Genomic DNA, 19,249 nt, shown 5'->3' with positions numbered 1-19,249 from the left:
ACATTCCCATTTCTCTGCTACACTGTGGGGCAAGATGGAAAATAGGTAATGCTGTGATGCAGACTTTTTTTGATATATCATATATCTAAAAAGAAGGAAAGTACAGAAGTATATATATTTTTAAATACATGTTATACTGTTAATTAAGTACAAGTGATATTTCTTTCCCTATTTCTTATTTAGTGCTAATTTTCTAAATCCTACTGCTATAGAATTGTGTGGGAAATAAGAAATTTTCACTTTTAATATTGCTCCAAACCTAAACATGCCTCTTTAGTAAATACTACCTACCCATTGAGGAATCATAAATCTGCCCCACGGCAGAAAACGCATTGTAAATACAAAGGAAATCAGCTTAAAAGTAGACTTTAAAATCTTACTAAAGATATAGGATCTTATAAAATTGCCAAAAGTTCTGTTGAGAATTGCTCATACACTGTGCCCATGGACATCAGACTAGAGCTAGACTAGTTAAAACTGAAGAAGAGAAAATGAGAATGATTACAAGAAAGGCCATTAAACAAATAATGATTTGTATATTAAAGATTGAGAGAGATATTTTGGAAATCTGAGGAAGACTTAAATTAATTAAAATACCATTAATCAAAAGAGAAGTAAAGACTGCAATAAGAAAATATGGTGTATATTGGGGCTGGGGACATGTCAGAAACCATAAAACATAATTCTTATGTACTTTTGTGAAACCTCAGAAAAACTTTACAAATGTATCTATTTTAATGATTTTAAGACTTAAAAACCAATCTTTCTCACAATGTAATATGAAATTCTGATCCCCTTTTAATTAATTCATTTATTCATTTTAAAGATTTTATTTTATGAAAGAGAGAGAACAAGCACAAGCTGGGTGGGGAGAGGCAAGGAAAGAAGCAGACTCCCCACTGAGCAGGGAACCTGACACTGGGCTGAATCCCAGAACCCTGAGATCATGACCTAAGCCAAGGGCAGCCTCTTTACCAACTGAGCCTCCCAGGTGTCCTTGATCCCCCTTTTAAGTCTTTTTTATACCTTATAATTCTGTGATAGCTTTCATCATATATAAATATATAAATACATAAATGCAAACATACATATATAAATGGCTTATGTATACATAGTTATTGAAATAAAATACATTTGAAATATAAAAATGTGGAATGTTAAACAGCTCAAACACTGCCTCCAACATTACACAGATAATTACTGCTTGTTCACAGAAAAAAAAAAGTAGTACAAAACTTTATTCTCTATGAGATAACCTTAATTTCTCTAGCAACATATATGTATCTACATACATAGACAAATGCCCACAAAGTATAAGACATCTGTTAAATGTGATATTGGAGTGGAGGGTAGGAGGAAAAATCTGGTTGTTGGAACAAACTGTTCTTCCAGGCATGTGTAGTTATGACAGAGATCTAGAAACTGTGCTTTATAAGAATAGGTTGGGAAAGTTGTCAAGTTTCCCATGGAAATGGGAAAATTTTATGACAAAATGAAAAGTTTTTTCAAACACTTAAGTAATGGATCAGAAAGTCCGTGGATTTCTGCTGTTGAACGAATGTCATCCAGTGGTTGGGAAAATAAGAAAAAGATAATTTATCATTACTATAATAATATTTTGGCAAAAGGCTTGACACTTTGCAAGTATTAAAAAAATAATGGTAGTTCTAGATAATTTTCTTTTTCTACTAGAACTACTGAAAAATCAAATGAGTTGCCTTTTAGAGTCATGTGTTCTTTAATATTGGAAGTATCCAACTATTTCTTGAATATGTTAATTAGGCAATTCCAGCAATAGAATTGTGACCTTTTAACAAAAACCCAGAAACCCCTTCCATACCTGGGTATCTGAGTGGATCAGGATTTGGATTAACTCTTGCCATGGGGAGCATTGTTTCCAGTGAAATCTCCTAAAATTGTGCCTGCAAAGTGGATTTTTTTTTAATTGAAATATATTTAACATACAGTGTTGTGTTAGTTCAGGTGTACAGTATGACTCAACAGTTCTGTACATTTCTCAGTGCTTATCAAGATAAGTGTACTTTTAATTCCTTTATATATTTCACCCATCCCCCTACCCACCTCCTCTTTGGCAACCACCAACTTGTTCTCTGCATTTAAGAGTTCATGTTTTGTTTATTTTTTTCCTTTGTTTATTTATTTATTTTATTAAATTCACATATAAGTGAAATAAATCATATAGTATTTGTCCTTGACTTACTTCACTTAGCATTACACCCTCTAGGTCCATCCATGTTGTTGTAAATGGCAAACTCTCATTATTTTTTATGGCTAAGTTATATTCCTGTATGTGTGTGTGTGTGTGTGTGCATGTGCGCATGCATGCACACACACACACACACACATACTACATCTTTTTTATCCATTCATCTATGGATGGGCATTTGGGTTGCTTCCATAGCTTGGCCATTATAAATAGTACTATAATAAATATAGGGGTGCATGTATCTTTTCAAATGAGTATTTTTCGTTTTCTTTGGGTAAATATCCATAGTGGATTTTTTTTTTAACTTAAATTCAGGCCCGATAGAGGGCTCTAATCACTGGCAGCCTAAAAAGAGTATCTATCGTGTATTGTGTTTTGGGGATTGACAAGTGTACATAAATGACTTTGCAAGTGCCTTGTACATAGATAGAAAATTTAGCTACAATTAACTATATAATAGTAGTTTGCTAACTGGGATATAGCTGTTTACTATAAAAATGCAAATTTTATTCATAATAATTGAACATTTGCCTTGAGAAAATCATTCTGATTGTAAGAAGGTAATACAGACATAGTCATAAAAGTTATAATAGATCAAGATAAGTTTCATTGCCCAGGTTGATCCTGCTTGTTTGCATATCATCTCTTAAAAATAATTCTCAGGGTAAAAGTCTACTTTCTTTTATAGTTAAATGAATGATTTCTAAAAGTAGAATGTAGAGGAAAAAAATTTCTCTGCATAAGATCTCAGTGTAATTTAAGTGTATTGAATTATTCTCTACATTTTCTTTTTTTTCCCTTTTTGGGGGAGAAGTTATTTAACATACAAAGTAGGTTGGGCTCCATATGTGGCATTTGTAACAGATGCTTTTGTTGCTTTTACCCCATCCCATCTGTGCTGGGCAGTTCCTAAACACATTTCTCACCTCAACAACCTCCACTTTTATGTCTTACGTTTTTTTTTGGGGGGGGGGAAGCTGAGGGGTCTTCCTGATTGCACACACCCATTACCAACTCATAAATCAGTCCAGACTTGAATGTTAATGCCCTGGCAACAACACGTGATTAATGGGGGATAAGAGTCAGTAGACAATTTCTCTGTTTCTCAATCATTCCAGATAAACTTCTGATGTGCCTTCTGCTGAATAGCAAATTACCTCCAAAATCTAGTGGCTTAGAGCAGCAAGCATTTATTATCTCACAGTTTCTGTGATTCAGGAATTTAAAAGTGGCTTATCTGGGTGATTCTGGCTCAGGATCTTTCATTAGGTTGCAGTCAAGACGTTGGCTGGGTTAGTCATATGAAGACTTGCCTGGGCCCAAGATGTCCTCTTCCGAGTTCTCTCATGGGTTGTTAACCAGAGAATTTAGTCCTTCTTCACATGGCCTTCTTCATACTGTTACTTCAGTATCTTCATGACATAGCAGCTGGCTTGCCTGAGAGAACCAGAGAAGAATGAGGAAGCCACACTTTGACCAGATGCTACACATTAGCAATGAATTATGAAGTATAGTCTGTACTCAATGAGAGAAGCTTTAGGCTCTATGTCTTGAAAAGTATGAAGAATTTTAAAACCACCACTGTGGGACTGAGCACCATTACACACAGTGGCAAAGAGCTAACTAGTGCCTTTTCTTCCCTGTATCATTTTCCCTACTCCTTCATTTTTGCTTATTTACATCACCTGCCAATTAAGCAGCCTGTGTTTAAGTCCTTGTCTCAGTTTCTGCATATACAACATTCTAAATCAAAACAACTTAATACTCTGAAACTTACTTTAATTCATTTTAGGGCACCTGGGTGGCTCAGTCAGTTAAGCCTGCAATTCTTTTTTTTTTTTAAAGACTTTATTTGACAGACAGAGATCATGAGTAGGCAGAGAGGCAGGCAGAGAGAGAGAGAGGAGGAAGTAGGCTCCCCGCTAAGCAGAGAGCCGGATGCAGGGCTTGATCCCGGGACCCTGAGATCCTGACCTGAGCCGAAGGCAGAGGCTTTAACCCATTGAGCCACCCAGGCGCAGCCTGCAATTCTTGGTTTCAGTTCAGGTTGTGATCTCAAGGTCCTGAGATCAAGTTCAGAGTCCAGTCCCACTTAGCAGGGAGTCTGCTTGAGATTGTCTCCCTCAGCTCCTCCCACACTCATGTGCACTTATCGATCTCTCTCTCTCTCTCTAAAGTCTTTTTAAAAAAAGAAATTCATTTTAAGTTTTGTGTAGTCACAATCACTGGGAGAGTTGTAGTTAGTATCAGTTCCTTTTTGTCTAAATTATTTTACTTCTCTGTATATAGTTTCAATAGCTATTTAGACAATATTCTGATTTGTAAAGAGGTCTCAAGAAACTTAGATTTATGTTACAATAATTGCCTTCTGGGAATATTCTCTTAATTTGTATGTATAATTAATAGTAATGATAATAGAATTACTCAGGATAAAAGTAAAAATGTTAAATTAAAAATGGCCTTTAAGATTCATAATTTAAGCAATACTAATAAAATTACTTATTTTACATATTAATTAGGATTGTACTTTATGCAATTAACTTAAGGCTATAATAAAATTAAATTGCACATTTGAAAATACATATAATAATTTAGATTTCAATCTATCACCATTTCTTCAACAAATCCATCACATAAGTTTAAAATACCTGTGTTTTTAAAAACTTAGAAGGTAAAATGTGCTCAAATGAATAGTACAGAAAATAGAAGTAACATAGCCTAATATCTTTTGAACAAATAATTAATGTCATTATGGTAAGGTCATTGGTTTTGCCTACTTACTAGGCTATCCCCAAATTTTGAACCTGGCGTTCCTGTGGGGTTTCCCAGGCATCTGGTAATTTACAATATCAAATTATCTATAAAAGCAAAAGGAGAGAAAAAAGTCAGTATGTGAATCCATGGTCATTCACATGAATATATTAAGCAAAAATATTTGGATTCCATGACCTAGATAAGTTATATGACCATTTCAGTTCCAGTTTCATGATTTAATATATCATCCAGGACAAAGAAGACATCAGAATACAATGATAAGAGAAATGTAAGGTAATTTTATTTTGTCTTGTTTTGCCTATGGCTATTCTCCAGAAGTATGCTTACTTACATGAAAATAAGCCAAAAATTCCAGAACATGTGAATTTTTTGCTAAGATATAAGCAAATAAAGAAAATTAAACAGATGTTCAGAGTATGTGAATTCCTAAAACTAACCTATAAATGGAGTGTCTAATACTCAGATGGATAAATACTTCACACTGTGGCATACTCTGAAGTAAATGGATTTATGTGAAGTTATCACTAATTATTAAAAGGAAAAAAGGTAGATGACAGAAAAGAACTGTGAAGATTCTGAAATTGTACGGTGACTTATTTGCATATTTGAAACTTTTTAGCTATTTTAGCTTGAGAATGATTTGCCACAGCAAAGTTCTTAATAATGAATAAACACTTCAACTTCCATTCACTTTAAGTTGATATTTTTAATGTTGATGTTTTGCAATTGAAAAAAAAATGCCATAATGTGGCTGCTTCCCTAACAAATTATTAAACTACATCCTACATAACTATGCTATCAAAGTCTGGCAAATGGAATTTTAGAGATTGCAACCATACTACTTTCTAAATTGGAAAGTAAATATTTTTTTTTTTAAGATTTTATTTATTTATTTGACAGAGAGAGAGATCACAAGTAGGCAGAGAGGCAGGCAGAGAGAGAGGAGGAAGCAGGCCCCCTGTGGAGCAGAGAGCCCCATGTGGGGCTTGATCCCAGGACACTGAGATCATGACCTGAGCGGAAGGCAGCGGCTTAATCCACTGAGCCACCCAGGCGCCCCGGAAAGTAAATATTTTAAAGCAAAATAAGAGTTTAGTAAATGTGTGTAAGTGTGTAAGTTAAATTAAGTCTCATTAAAATTCAACTGTAACACATCTCAATTAAAAATAAAAAGGATTCTAAATAAAACTGATCATGTGGGAGGGAAAAACTACTTATTTTTTCTTACCCCATTGGATGATACCAGACATTGTTTGTTTAATATGTTTACAGAATTTCCTTGTCAAGTGCCTCATAGTTTAACTTGATAAATGCCCCCAAATGGCTATTTTGGTGTGGTGGAATCCATAGAGCTCCCCACAAACAAGAACAATAAGAGACATGGATTATGTTTTATTGCCCTTAAGAAAGAGGAACAAATATAATGGAATAGAAATACCACAATGTTGATCTTCGTAAATGTGAAATAAAAATAGCCATATCAAGGGGCGCCTGGGTGGCTCAGTAGGTTAAGCCGCTGCCTTCGGCTCGGGTCATGATCTCAGGGTCCTGGGATCGAGTCCCGCATCGGGCTCTCTGCTCAACAGGGAGCCTGCTTCCCTCTCTCTCTCTGCCTGCCTCTCTGCCTACTTGTGATCTCTCTCTGTCAAGTAAATAAATAAAATCTTTAAAAAAAATAGCAATATCAAAAGAATAGTATCTCTAGCAACAGTGGGGATCTAGAGGAGTATTTGCAGGAGCTAGTGGAAGAGGTAGTGACCAGCAGCGTGGTTACAGAAAAATGTCTAGGCAAGGTAGTTGACAAAATTGCTACAAACCACACTTAATGATTCCATTTGCAACTCGTCTCCAACAGGTGATGAAGCAGTATTTTCCAATTTGAATAATCATTTGAGGATAGCTACTACCACTGGCTAATAGAAGTTCAAACTGACTTTTTTGTACCAAGTAATTCGTTTGTGTTTTATGTCCTCTCCCCCAGTATTGTAGGTCAAGTCTTGTGTTAAAAGCCCAATGTGACAGCTTCATGATTTAGAAGTTTCTTACTAGTTTTTTTAAAGACTTAAAAACAGTTTTAGGTTCACAATAAAATTCAGAGGAAGATACGGAGATTTCCCATATTTCCCATACCTCCTACCCCCACACATGCATAACTTTCTCTATTATTAACATCATTCACCAGAACCATGTGTTTGTAATCATGTATTGACACATCATAATCACCCAAAGACCTATAGTTTACCTTAGGGCTCATTCTCAGTGTTGTGTATGGTTTGGCAAATGTATAATGAAGGATATATCTATTGTAATAGCATACAGAATATTTGCACTGCCCCCAAAATCCTCTGTACTCTCCCTATTGTCCCTTCTCTCCCTCCCCACCGCTACAAACCACTGGTCCTTTTATTCTACCATAGTTTTTGCCTTTTCCAGAATGTCATATAGTTGAAATTATGCAACATGTAGCCTTTTCAGATTAGCATCTTTTACTTAGTAGTATGCATTTAAATTTTCTCCATGTCGTTTTATAGCTTGATAGCCCTTTTCTCTAGTACTGAATAATGTTCGATTGTTGTAAATAGACCTTTAATAATGTGATGATGAAAGTGGGAGGAGGGGGAAGCATTCTATTGTCCTGTGATTAGGTTTCAGTCTTTTAGTGAGCCTGTCTCTGGACTGTGAAGTCCACAAGTGTTTCTCAGACCTCATAGGTGGGACAGAATGTCTATTGTGGGCTAGAGTTGGGTATTTCCTGTCTTCCACATGGAAGGCTGGAACTGATTGGTGTTGGGTATTTCCCTTCCCTATGGCCGTTAGATTCTGAAAATACCTCTGCACCTTAGGCTCTGACTAGCTAGTTCTTCCTGAGGGCAGCACTTGTTAAGAACAGAGTGCTCTGGTGTATTTCAAAATATTTCCTCCCCCACCCTCAGCCCTTGGAAGCAGGAGGAAATTTTTCTTTCATATTTACTGTGGGGACCTAGTTAAGCATCTGGAGGTAAATCTCAAAATACTGTGAGAGCCCCGTTAGCCTTAGTCCCTGTACAATTTTTAACTCTCTTTAACTTATTCCATACTAAGCTTCCAACAATGCATCAATTACAGTTGGTTTTCTTACCCTGGCTCTGGTACACCATGTCAATTTCCTTGTGTAAATCTCTGTGCCAGTAAGCCCGGACTCCCTGTGTTTCCCTGTCTCTTTGCTCTTGGAGTCAGTGGTTTGCCCCATGCCCTCCCTCTCTATGGACCAAGAGCAGTTGAATTTTTCAGTCTGTCCATCTTTTTACTTTTGGGACAGAAGTGTCTTATTAGTTCCTTAATACATCTTTTTGCATAAACAAATCAGGCACATTATTTCAATCTGCCAGAAATTCTATTAAAATATTTATAAAATGAGTAGATATATATGAGATTAAATTGCCTATAATATCAATAGCAATGGCTCAATTATTCCATGTATTTAACTTAATTACTAGTCACAGTATAAATATTTTTATAGAATATAGGGCTAAAAGTTGTTATGCATTTCTGTATTTTAAGGTTTTTTTTTTAAAGATTTTATTTATTTATTTGACAGATAGAGATCACAAGTAGGCAGAGAAGCAGGCAGAGAGAGAAAGGAGGAAGCAGGCTCCCTGCTGAGCAGAGAGCCTGATGTGGGGCTCTATCCCAGGACCCTGGGATCATGACCCTAGCTGAAGGCAGAGGCTTTAACCCACTGAGCCACCCAGGCGCCCCTGTATTTTAAGGGTTTATAGAATCTTTTCAACATTCAAGATAGGACTATAACCATCACATAACCTTGCAAGAACAAATAATAAAAGTTTAACATTTAAAGTTTAAAATAAAAATCATAAGCCCTTTGCAGATAACAAGAAGATGACTGTATTCAAATCTGAAATCAACAGGTGGGGTTTACCTTAGGAGAGCAAGAGCTGGTTTAACATTCATAAATCAATCTTATAATCAATTATACAAATAATTTAAAATAATCACATCAGTCATATTATCATATTATGTATCATTTGACCATATGATCATATTAACAGATAAGAAAAAACATCAATTATATTAATATATGCACAAAAATCATTTGAGAAAAGTCAAAGCTCATTCATGATGAAGATTGTCAAAAAGACTAAGAATTAGTGGGAACTTCCTTAACCTAATAAAATATCTACAGATTGGACAAGAAGAAATTTAACTGTCTTTAAATTTAAATTAAAGATTTCATAATTGTCTTTATAGAGAACCCCAAGTAATCTATTGATTTTTTTCAATGAACATTAGAATATTGGAAAGAAAGGAATAAAAACAAATACCACTTAAAAACAACCATCTAAACACTGAGGTATAAATCTAACAAAATGCTCATAATATCAATACCAAAATAATATAATATGTGTGGAAAACTACAAAATACTGATGAAATAAATTAAACATGATCTAATTAAATTGAGAGATCTTTTTTCAAAAACTAAATAGAAAAATATTTCTTATTCATTAATTAGAACACAACATTTTTAAGATGCCATTTCTTCCCAACTTTTTTCCTCCCCAACTTGATCTATAAATTCAGATCAATACCACTCAAAATCCCAGCAAAATTTATATATATAATAAAGATCATAATGGGTATATTTCAAATTATGTTGTAGACACTTGCCCCTTAAGGAGAGAGAGCATAACTCTTTACCCCTTTAGTGTAGGATTTGTATAGCCACTTCCTTTCAAAGGGTACACTTGATATGACTTGATGAAATGAGTTTTTTCTGTATTCTGTATCCCCAAAACCTGTATCGCCAGTATAATCACAAGAATACCATCACAGAAGCCCAAGTTGAAGGGCAGTGTATAAAAGACTTAAACAATACTCCTCAAAACTCCAGAGATTATCAAAAACAAGGGCAGTGTATGAAAGACTTAACTAATACTCTCAAAACTCTAGAGATAATCAAAAACTGATGAGAAACTATCGCAGTCCATAGGAGCTAAGGAGATATGGCAACTAGATGTAATGTGCTGTCCTGGATAAGATCCTAGAACAGAAAAATAAATACACATTGAGTAAAAACTAAGGAAATCTCCAAAATATATGCACTTTAGGTAATAATAATGTACCAACATTGTATCATTAATTATGACAAATATATCAATGTAAGGTATTAACAATAAAGGAAGCTGGTTATAGAGTATATGGAAGCTTTCTTAACTGCACCTGCAAAATTTCTATAAATTTTCCATAAATCTAAAGTTATTCTGGGGCGCCTGGGTGGCTCAGTTGGTTAAATATCTGCCTTCAGCTTAGGTCATGATGTCAGGATCTTGGGATCCAGCCCCCATGTTGGGCTCCCTACTCAGAGGGGAGTCTGCTTCTCCTCCCTCTGCCCTTCGCCCTGCTTGTACTCTCTCTCGCATGTGTGTTTTCTCTCTTTCTCAAATAAATAAGATACTTTAAAAAACTTATTCTAAGAAAAGGGTCTATTAAACAATTTTTAAAGCAATCTTATTAAAAAAAACTATAACGCGTGTAGGTTTTTTTTTTCTTTGTGGTGGTAATTAAAAACAATATTAATATTGATGATGGATTAGAATGTGGACAAATAAACATTTCTTACCATGCTGGCAGGTATCTAAATTGGAAAAAAAAAAGTACCTAAACTGATAGAGCATTTTTGAAGAAAAATTTATGATATTAAAGGAAAGACAATGAAAACTTCAGTGATGAACAAAATGAGCCCTAAGTTTGCTTATGTTCTATAGGAGAACACCACCAATGGAGAATCCTCTAAAAGGAATTAGGTTTCTAGTTGCTACAAAGAGAAGGAGGTTTATGGTCTCAGTAGTAACTCATTATTGAGGATCTTACCTCATAGTGAAAAATGAGTTCATAAATCCATACATAGTTAAAACAGGTCTTGTTTGTTGGTCAAGACACAGTCTTCAATTAGGTTCAATAAGGATCTAGCATAATAAGTTTCCTGGAACATGTGTGATTGTTTAACGTGTAGTTAATTATTAGCTTTGGCTGGGTGGGGCTATGTGCTGGAAATAAAAAAGATCCATATTTGGTTAATGGGTATATGCTGTGGGCAAACAGTCTCATTTTCTGGTTTTAAATTCCACTTATTAATTTGCTCATATTATGACCTTAGAAAAGTTACTTGCCAACAACTTTTCAGTAAATATTAGCTATTGTAGGGGTGCCTGGATGGCTTAGTCATTAAGTGTCTGCCTTTGGCTCAGGTCATGATCCCAGGGTCCTGGGATCAAACCCAACATTGGGCTCACTGCTCAGCAGAGAGCCTGCTTCTCCCTTCCCCACTCCCCCTGCTTGTATTCCCTCTCTTGCTGTCTCTCTCTGTATCAAATAAATAAATAAATAAAATCTTTAAAAAATAAAAAAATAAATATTAGCTGTTATAAAAATTGTAATCCAAAATTATAGAAAATGCTCTTATCCCCATTTGTTAACCTGTCCTTTTTTCCCAATATTACCCCAGACTTGCCTTCACACATTATATCTCAGACATTTAGAATTACTTATAATTTCTGGATTAAGCTATACTCTTCTTATCTTCATCTTTGTCTATACTCTTCCTAACGCTAAGAATGTACCTGTCCATATGTCTTATTTTATACTTGATTTCTTATAGTAATTACATTATTAGGTTTGTTACATCTCTATTTTTCCAACCAGGCTGGTTGTTTTTTGGAGGCAGATACAAAGTTTTACTTCTCTTTATATGTGTTTAGCATTCAGAGAAAATCTGTCATGTAGCAGGCACCTGGTAAATATGTAACTCTCTCTCCTGAACATTGCACTTTAATCAGTGTTTATAGACCTTACATCAGTTCTCAGACCATGGTTTAACAACTGACATCTAAGTGGTTTGTATAAGTAGCCCTAAAAGAACATACGGAGAGGAAACACATCAGATGCATTCAATGTCATTCCCTGTATTTGTTTCCTACGGATGGCATAACAAATTACTATAAACCTGGTGGCCCAAAACAACAGAATTTATTTGCTCACGGTTGTGGAGAACAGAAATCTAATATCAAGGTGTCAGGAAAGCCGCACTCTCTCTATAGGTTCTAGGGGAGAATCCTACCTTTTCCCTTTTAGCTTCTAGAAGCTCCAAGTATTCCTTGATTTGGAGCTGCATGACACTAACCTTCGCCTCCTTCTCCCCTGTGTGCCTCTTCTTTTGATAAGGAGACTTGTCTTTGAATTTAGGGCCCAACCAGTTAATTTAAGGTGCTCTCTATAAGTTCCTTTACTTAGTTACATCTGCAAAGAACTTTTTTTTTCCAAATAAGGTCACAGTCACAGGTACCAAGTATTCGAACTTGGACATAGTGTTTTTGGAACCACAGCTCAATATCACCTCAAGGCAAGATCCAGCTGCATGTTGCTGGATCTCTGAAAACACATTTTAATGAGGGAATTCCAAGGTGAAAGGTAATATTACCATCAAACCAAAAATAAGCAAAACCAATACTTTAGATGTTATACTGCCTTCTATATTGGTTTCAGTTATATGATAAATTTAAAATTAACTTATTTTGGGGTACCTGGATGGCTCAGTTGGTTAAGCGACTGCCTCCAGCTCAGGTCATGATCCCGGAGTCCTAGGATCGAGTCCCACATCGGGCTCCAGCTCCACGGGGTGTCTGCTTCACCCTCTGTCCTTCTCCCCTCTCATGCTCTCTCTCTGTCTCTCTCTCAAATAAATAAATAAAATCTTAAAAAATTAAATTAAATTAAATTAAATTATTTTATAAATTTAAATGTGCTCAGGTTTTAGAGTAAGAGGGATCACTAAGGATTCATCTTAATTAAATATTGTATGGATATATCCCATTGTGTGTGTGTGTATACACATACTGTATATGTGTATATGTGTGTGTGTATACATAATGGAATATTACTCAACCATAAAAAATGAAATCTTGGGGTACCTGGGTGGCTCAGTGGGTTAAGCCTCTGCCTTCAGCTCAGGTCATGATCTCAGGGTCCTGGGATTGAGCCCCGCATCAGGCTATCTACTCAGCGGGGAGCCTGCTTCCCCATTTATCTCTGCCTGCCTCTCTGCCTACTTGTGATCTCTCTCTCTCTGTCAGATAAATAAATAAAATCTTTTTTTTAAATGTTAAAAAAAAATGAAATCTTGCCATTTGCAACAACAGGGATGGAGCTAGAGAGTATTACGCTAAGTGAAATAAGTCAATTAGAGAAAGACAAATACCAGATGATTTCATTCATATGTGGAATTTAGGACACAAAACAATGATCAGAGAGGGGCAAACCCAGAAATGGACTCCTAACTGTAAAGAACAGACTGATAATTAGCAGAGGGGAGGTGGGTGGGAGTGGTTTAAAGTGATGAGGACTAAAGAGGGCCTTTGTGATGAGCATTGGGTGTTGTATGGAAGTGATGAGTCACTAGATTCTACACCTGAAACTGATATTTTACTGTATATTGACTCACTAGAATTTAAATAAAAACTTCAATATTTGTGAAACATTTTATAAAACTATCAAGGTTTTCACTGTTTTAAAAGTTTACTATCATAGGGGCGCTTGGTGGCTCAGTGGGTTAAGCCTCTGCCTTCAGCTCAGGTCATGATCTCAGGGTCCTGGGATCGAGTCCTGCATTGGGCTCTCTGCTCAGCAGGGAGCCTGCTTCTCCCTCTCTCTGCTTGCTGCTCTGCCTACTTGTGATCTCTCTCTGTCAAATAAATAAATAAAATCTTAAAAAAAAAGTTTACTATCATATAATTAACTTTAGTCAATGTTCTCTATTATATAGGCCCAGATACTTTAATAATACATATGTATCAAGCTACATATACTTGAAATAAAGAAAGAATAAATTGAGAATGACTGAGCTCTATGATCCTGAGCCTTATTTTGTTTTCCTTTTTTGTGGTTGTGGTTGCTTTTTGTCAGTACACCTTAATTTCATTGAAAATACTAGTGAATATCAACTAAATTAGCTCTCATAAATCAATATTAATGAACAACTACTTCACATGCTTAATTTTCTTCAAATTTAACAAATACACACTCCATAATATAGACTCATGCATATTATATATACTTTTTTTTTTTTTTTTTACTTTTCTTTCTTAGATGTCTTCCTGGATTTTCTGGGCAATTTTGTAAAATTAATATACATGAATGTTCTTCATCACTATGTCTAAAGGGTGCAAAGTGTGAAGATCACATCAGTGGACGTATTTGCAAATGTCAACAAGGTAATTATTGAACAATTATAATCATGCATACTTTATACATTTACAAAATATATGTTTATGTATGTGTAAATGTTACAATACACTCCACCAATAATGTTGTTGGTTTTCAACTGAGTTTTAAGCAATGTGCACACTTAAAAAATATGAAATGGATGTTTTGTGATACTAGTGATACCCTATCACTTAGGGTATCAGCAAGAAATCCTAGTGCTTAGAGTATATCTCATTACAGGTATTTTCTACATTTATGTAAACTTCATAATCCTGATCATTATGTCCATTGTGCCTGGCACACAGCAAGTCCTTTGTAAATTTTATTAATATTGACATTATTATTACCTCCAATAGTGGTCAATACAGAGTGGACAAGCTGAATAAACTGATTTTATTCAGGGAACAATTTTTCATTAATAATCGATATTTTGGCCATTTCTGCCTTTGGTCATACTTTCCTTAAGTATACATTGATATATCGGGGCATCTGGGTGGCTCAGTCAGTTAAAAGTCAGCCTTTGGCTCAGATCATGATCCTCGGATTTAGTCCTTTGTCAGGCTCTCTGCTTCTCCCTCTCCCTCTGCATCCCAATCCCCCTGCTTATGCTTTCTCTCTGTCAAATAAATAAATAAATAAATCTTTTAAAAAGTACACATTGACATAAACAATTTCTGTCTGTGTATCTTCTCCCCTCTCTTTCTTCTAGCTTTCGAATTTTGCAGATTCGTTGCTTTCTTCTTGTGTCGTCTGTCACTCACCTTACCCTCAACATTCAAGTACATCTACCCAAAAGAAATAGTGAATGCCTGAATTTTCTGGAGAAGTAATAATCTCTCCGAATATATGTGGGTTATATTTTTGGTCACCAGAAAAGAATTCTTTCTTTTTCAGAGTCCACAGAGGACTTGAGACAGCTTGCAAATACCCCAGGGTTTGCGGTTTCTAGTTGTTTGGCTCCCTTGAGGGAATGACAGCCAGGCAGCCATGTGGGTATTAGGGCTTCTATTGTATATGTGAAGTTATAGAAACTGGTGAATACTTACTAACTGAGTATCATTGACATGTTGTTGACAAGTTCAACAGTCACTCAGTGCACTCCTCTGTTTTGGAATACCCCATACTGATACTAGTTTTTTTTGATCAGATAGAACATATGAAAACATTTCTACCTGAATGTTGAAATAGCCACCTCTACATAAAACTGTAACTCTTGCAGATAAGAGAAGTAGAAAAGACATTGCAATTCTCTGATATAAAAATAAAAATGAATACCATTTTAGAAGTTTTGCTTCTCTTAAGCAAAAATATCTTTATTGAAGGCTGAACATTTAAAATGCTATAATAGCTACCACAGGCAATGAATGTAACTCTACAAAGACAGTTTAGAAGCAAAGCACCTATGTAAATCATTTTACCATATTAATATATATCTTATAACTGCTAGGTTTATTTTTTTCTATTTTATATATATATATATATATATATATATATATATATAGATCTATATAGTTCTATAGATCTATAACTTACTAGATCTATTAACTTACTTTAGATTAATTTGGAAGCATGAAGCCATTCTGAAGCAGGTGCACGTTCAAATGAAGCGCCATTCTAAATGCTGCTCATTAGTCCATGGTGGAAAGTGGGAGACCCCAAAAATGATATAACCATGTTTATTGTTAGGTGTTAATCAGAACTTGCTGGTACTTTTGACTTAAGTCCGAGATTCCTCACAGTCTAGTCACAAAATCAAAATCCAAGTAAGCAACAAATCAAGTAAATGCTTAGAAAATGCTGCGGATACCTTGCCAGACCCTTGTCCCTGCTCTCCAGGGCTCTTTCCAGTCAAGGCTCTTAAGCATACCAGCCCATCCTCCCCCAAAGTTATTTAAGGAATAATGATGCTCTTGAAGTTTACCCTTCATCCCTTCCTCATTTTCCCTATTAGCATAGTTAGCTGGAGTTTTTTTGATTTGTACAATTAAATTTACTCTCTGGCATGCAGTTCTTTAGTTATGACAAATTCATGAAGTTGCATAACTGCCACCAAAGCCAGTCATGTAACCAACATCCCCCAAAATATGCTGATGCTACCCTTTTCCTCACCCTCAACATAAATTGATTTTGACATAACTCTAATTTTTTTTTACCATTTTAGTCCTTGAAAATCTACCCATTGCTGAGCTCTTCTTTGTGTTCTGAATTTTAGATTCTAAAAGCCAAATATGGGGAAACTTCAACCTATAAGTGTTTATGAAATTATAATTACAGTAACAATATTAACACCTGCACACCATGCTATTTTATGTGTATTGACTCATTTAGCTTTTATAACAACCTTATGAAGAATGTCCTATTTTTAATTCCTTTTACTAATGAGGAAATGGAATCCAGATTCTTTGGGTAATTTTCCATTGGACATTAGGGGCAAAGCTGAGATTCAGAGCCAGGAAGCCTACCCTGGTATTACACATTCATTCTTATGCTCACCAAAGAAGGGCGTTCACTGAATAGCAACTTCCCAGAAAGTTTCAGTTATGTTAGGTGGATAAGTTCTGGAGATCTATTGCACAACACTGTGCCTATGATCAGTAGTACTGTATCATAGACCTAACATTTTGCTCTAAGGATAGATATCATCTTAAATGTTCTAACTGAATAAAAAATAAATAAAATTGACAACCATTAAAAAAAAAAAGGACCATCACCAGTAAGATCTATCAATGTTTTGCAGATTAGATGTTAGCAATTCTAACCACTATGAGATTTCTTTAGGGAGGTTGCTGCTCACCCACATCTATCTGATTGTCTCCTAAAAAGTTTGGTAAGCAAAAACTGAGAACCTACCACTTTTCTGGGTAATTCATATCAACTTACATTCTCCCATATGTCATAGAAAGACACAAATCCTGGCTCATTTGGTTTATACAGGTCTACTCCTCTTTATCCATGGAGGAAGCCAACCTTCAATAATGCTGATAATTCCTAGGCTGTTGTTTAAAGCATGCCATCATCCTTACCTCTCCCAGTACCTGATAGAAACCTACCTTCCCTGTTTACTTCCATCTTTAAATTAGTTAAGCACTATAAATGATTGCTATATTCTATTTTCATCAGTTGGCTATCTTAAGTTCACAATGTGTTGCCAGTTATCAGAATTTTCATGTCCTCATGTGACAGCAATTCTTCCTCCATCATGGTAATCTTGGCTGCCTCTTTCACTGTACCTGAAGGCTTGTGATTTATTCTTTTTTCCCCATCTTCATTACTTGTTAGTCCAAATAGAGACATAAGGCATGTGCAATATTCCAAACAGAACAGTTTCAAGAATTAAATGCCAGTTTGCTCACTAGATTTATCTGTAAAACACAACTGAAATTTAAATTTGATGTAAGTAGGCTAGAAGACACTCTAAGTGTGATTTAGTTTCGTGTCATCAAATGCCATCTGAGAGATGGTATTCTAATGGATCCTCACAGAGTCTTCAGCACATATTGAACAGTACAATCTATTTATAATGCTGGCCATTGTTGTGGAATCACAGACAGGACCACAGGTAGCACAAGCCCCTCCCCTCTCTGTAAGCAGACAAATTAGATTGTTAAACCATTTCCTCCAAGCTAACTAGGTGCAGTGCTGTTCACGGTTGATCTCAGAACTCACTCATCCTCTCTGCATGAGATCATTGTGCAGGTTACAAGCTGAACAGCATTCAGGACAGTCCTGATCACAGAGCTCATCCTCTGCCTGTGTAGTGAATTCAATGGCTAGTGAACTCATTTCCATGGAAGTATTAATACAAGCATTCAGATTATTTTTTTTTCATTTTATTTATTTTTTCAGCGTAACAGTATTCATTCTTTTTGCACAACACCCAGTGCTCCATGCAAAACGTGCCCTCCCCATTACCCACCACCTGTTCCCCCAACCTCCCACCCCTGACCCTTCAAAACCCTCAGGTTGTTTTTCAGAGTCCATAGTCTCTTATGGTTTGCCTCCCCTCCCCAATGTCCATAGCCCACTCCCCCTCTCCCAATCCCACCTCCCCCCAGCATTCAGATTATTTTATGAGGTAAAATATGCTTTCCTTTTTTTAGACTCAATAGTCACATTTATAGTGTTATATAAAAATGTTTAACACTCAGTAAGTGAAACCACAGTTATCCCATTAAAAGAAAATTGAAAATGAAGAGAACAATCTCTGTATTGGAAATGTGAATGCTTCCCCCAGAGTTCTTCTCAGTCCCTGGGGCAGTCTCTGTGCCCACACACTTTTTATACTCAGGAGGGATATAATAGTGTTTATACAGGTGATGATATAAACTTTGGATACACATTTTGCTCTTAAAATAACATTCATTTTGAAACAGAAATGCTGCATCCTCCTTAGGGCAAGGAAACACAGAAACAAACATAGATAGTGTTGGCCATGAATACTCACAATTATTTTAAGTCACAATGGTATGACTTTTGTATTCAGAACAGAGGCGATACATATTGATCTTTCTTTTTAATCAAGACCCATGCAAAGTGAAATAATCATTAATATGAAATAAAGAACGTATGCTATTGTATTTTCATGAAGATTTAGATGTAAAAAATAAATTCTACATATTCTAGAGTTAGACTAAGAAAAAATAATTTTAATTTATGTCATTCAATTACTAGATAATACATTAACTAGTAAGACAGAATCATTATAGGCTTAGGTTTAATTTTACTTTATTTCCCTAGATTAGATGCAAATCACTTGGTGCTGAGAGGGAAAAGGATATGAAAGTAAAATATATAAATCTTTCAAATGGTGACTTTTATTTTCATCAATAAACTCAAACTATTATAACTGCTATGTTATGGCAGAGAATGGTAGTATTAAAACTGGTCAATGTTTCTAACTGTATAAGTATTAAAAAACATTTTGCTATCAACTTAAAATTAGTCTAATTTGTTCTTATTATTATAATTTAACATTTAAATTCTTTTTTTAT

General features: G+C 35.3%; 1 protein-coding gene across 1 annotated transcript in view; it reads left to right on the top strand.

Moving 5' to 3' along the window:
• EYS (eyes shut homolog) overlaps positions 1–19,249 on the top strand; it is a 1,714,887-nt gene that overhangs the window by 831,941 nt on the left and 863,697 nt on the right. Inside the window, 1 exon segment of the mRNA XM_046006082.1 lies at positions 14,142–14,266. Within this exon segment, the coding sequence (XP_045862038.1) occupies positions 14,142–14,266 (125 nt within the window).

This window comes from Meles meles, chromosome 5 (assembly GCF_922984935.1).
Source record: "Meles meles chromosome 5, mMelMel3.1 paternal haplotype, whole genome shotgun sequence".
NCBI lineage: Eukaryota > Metazoa > Chordata > Mammalia > Carnivora > Mustelidae > Meles > Meles meles.
Note: the sequence above shows the minus strand (reverse complement) of the source record. Positions and strands in the feature narration are given on the sequence as shown.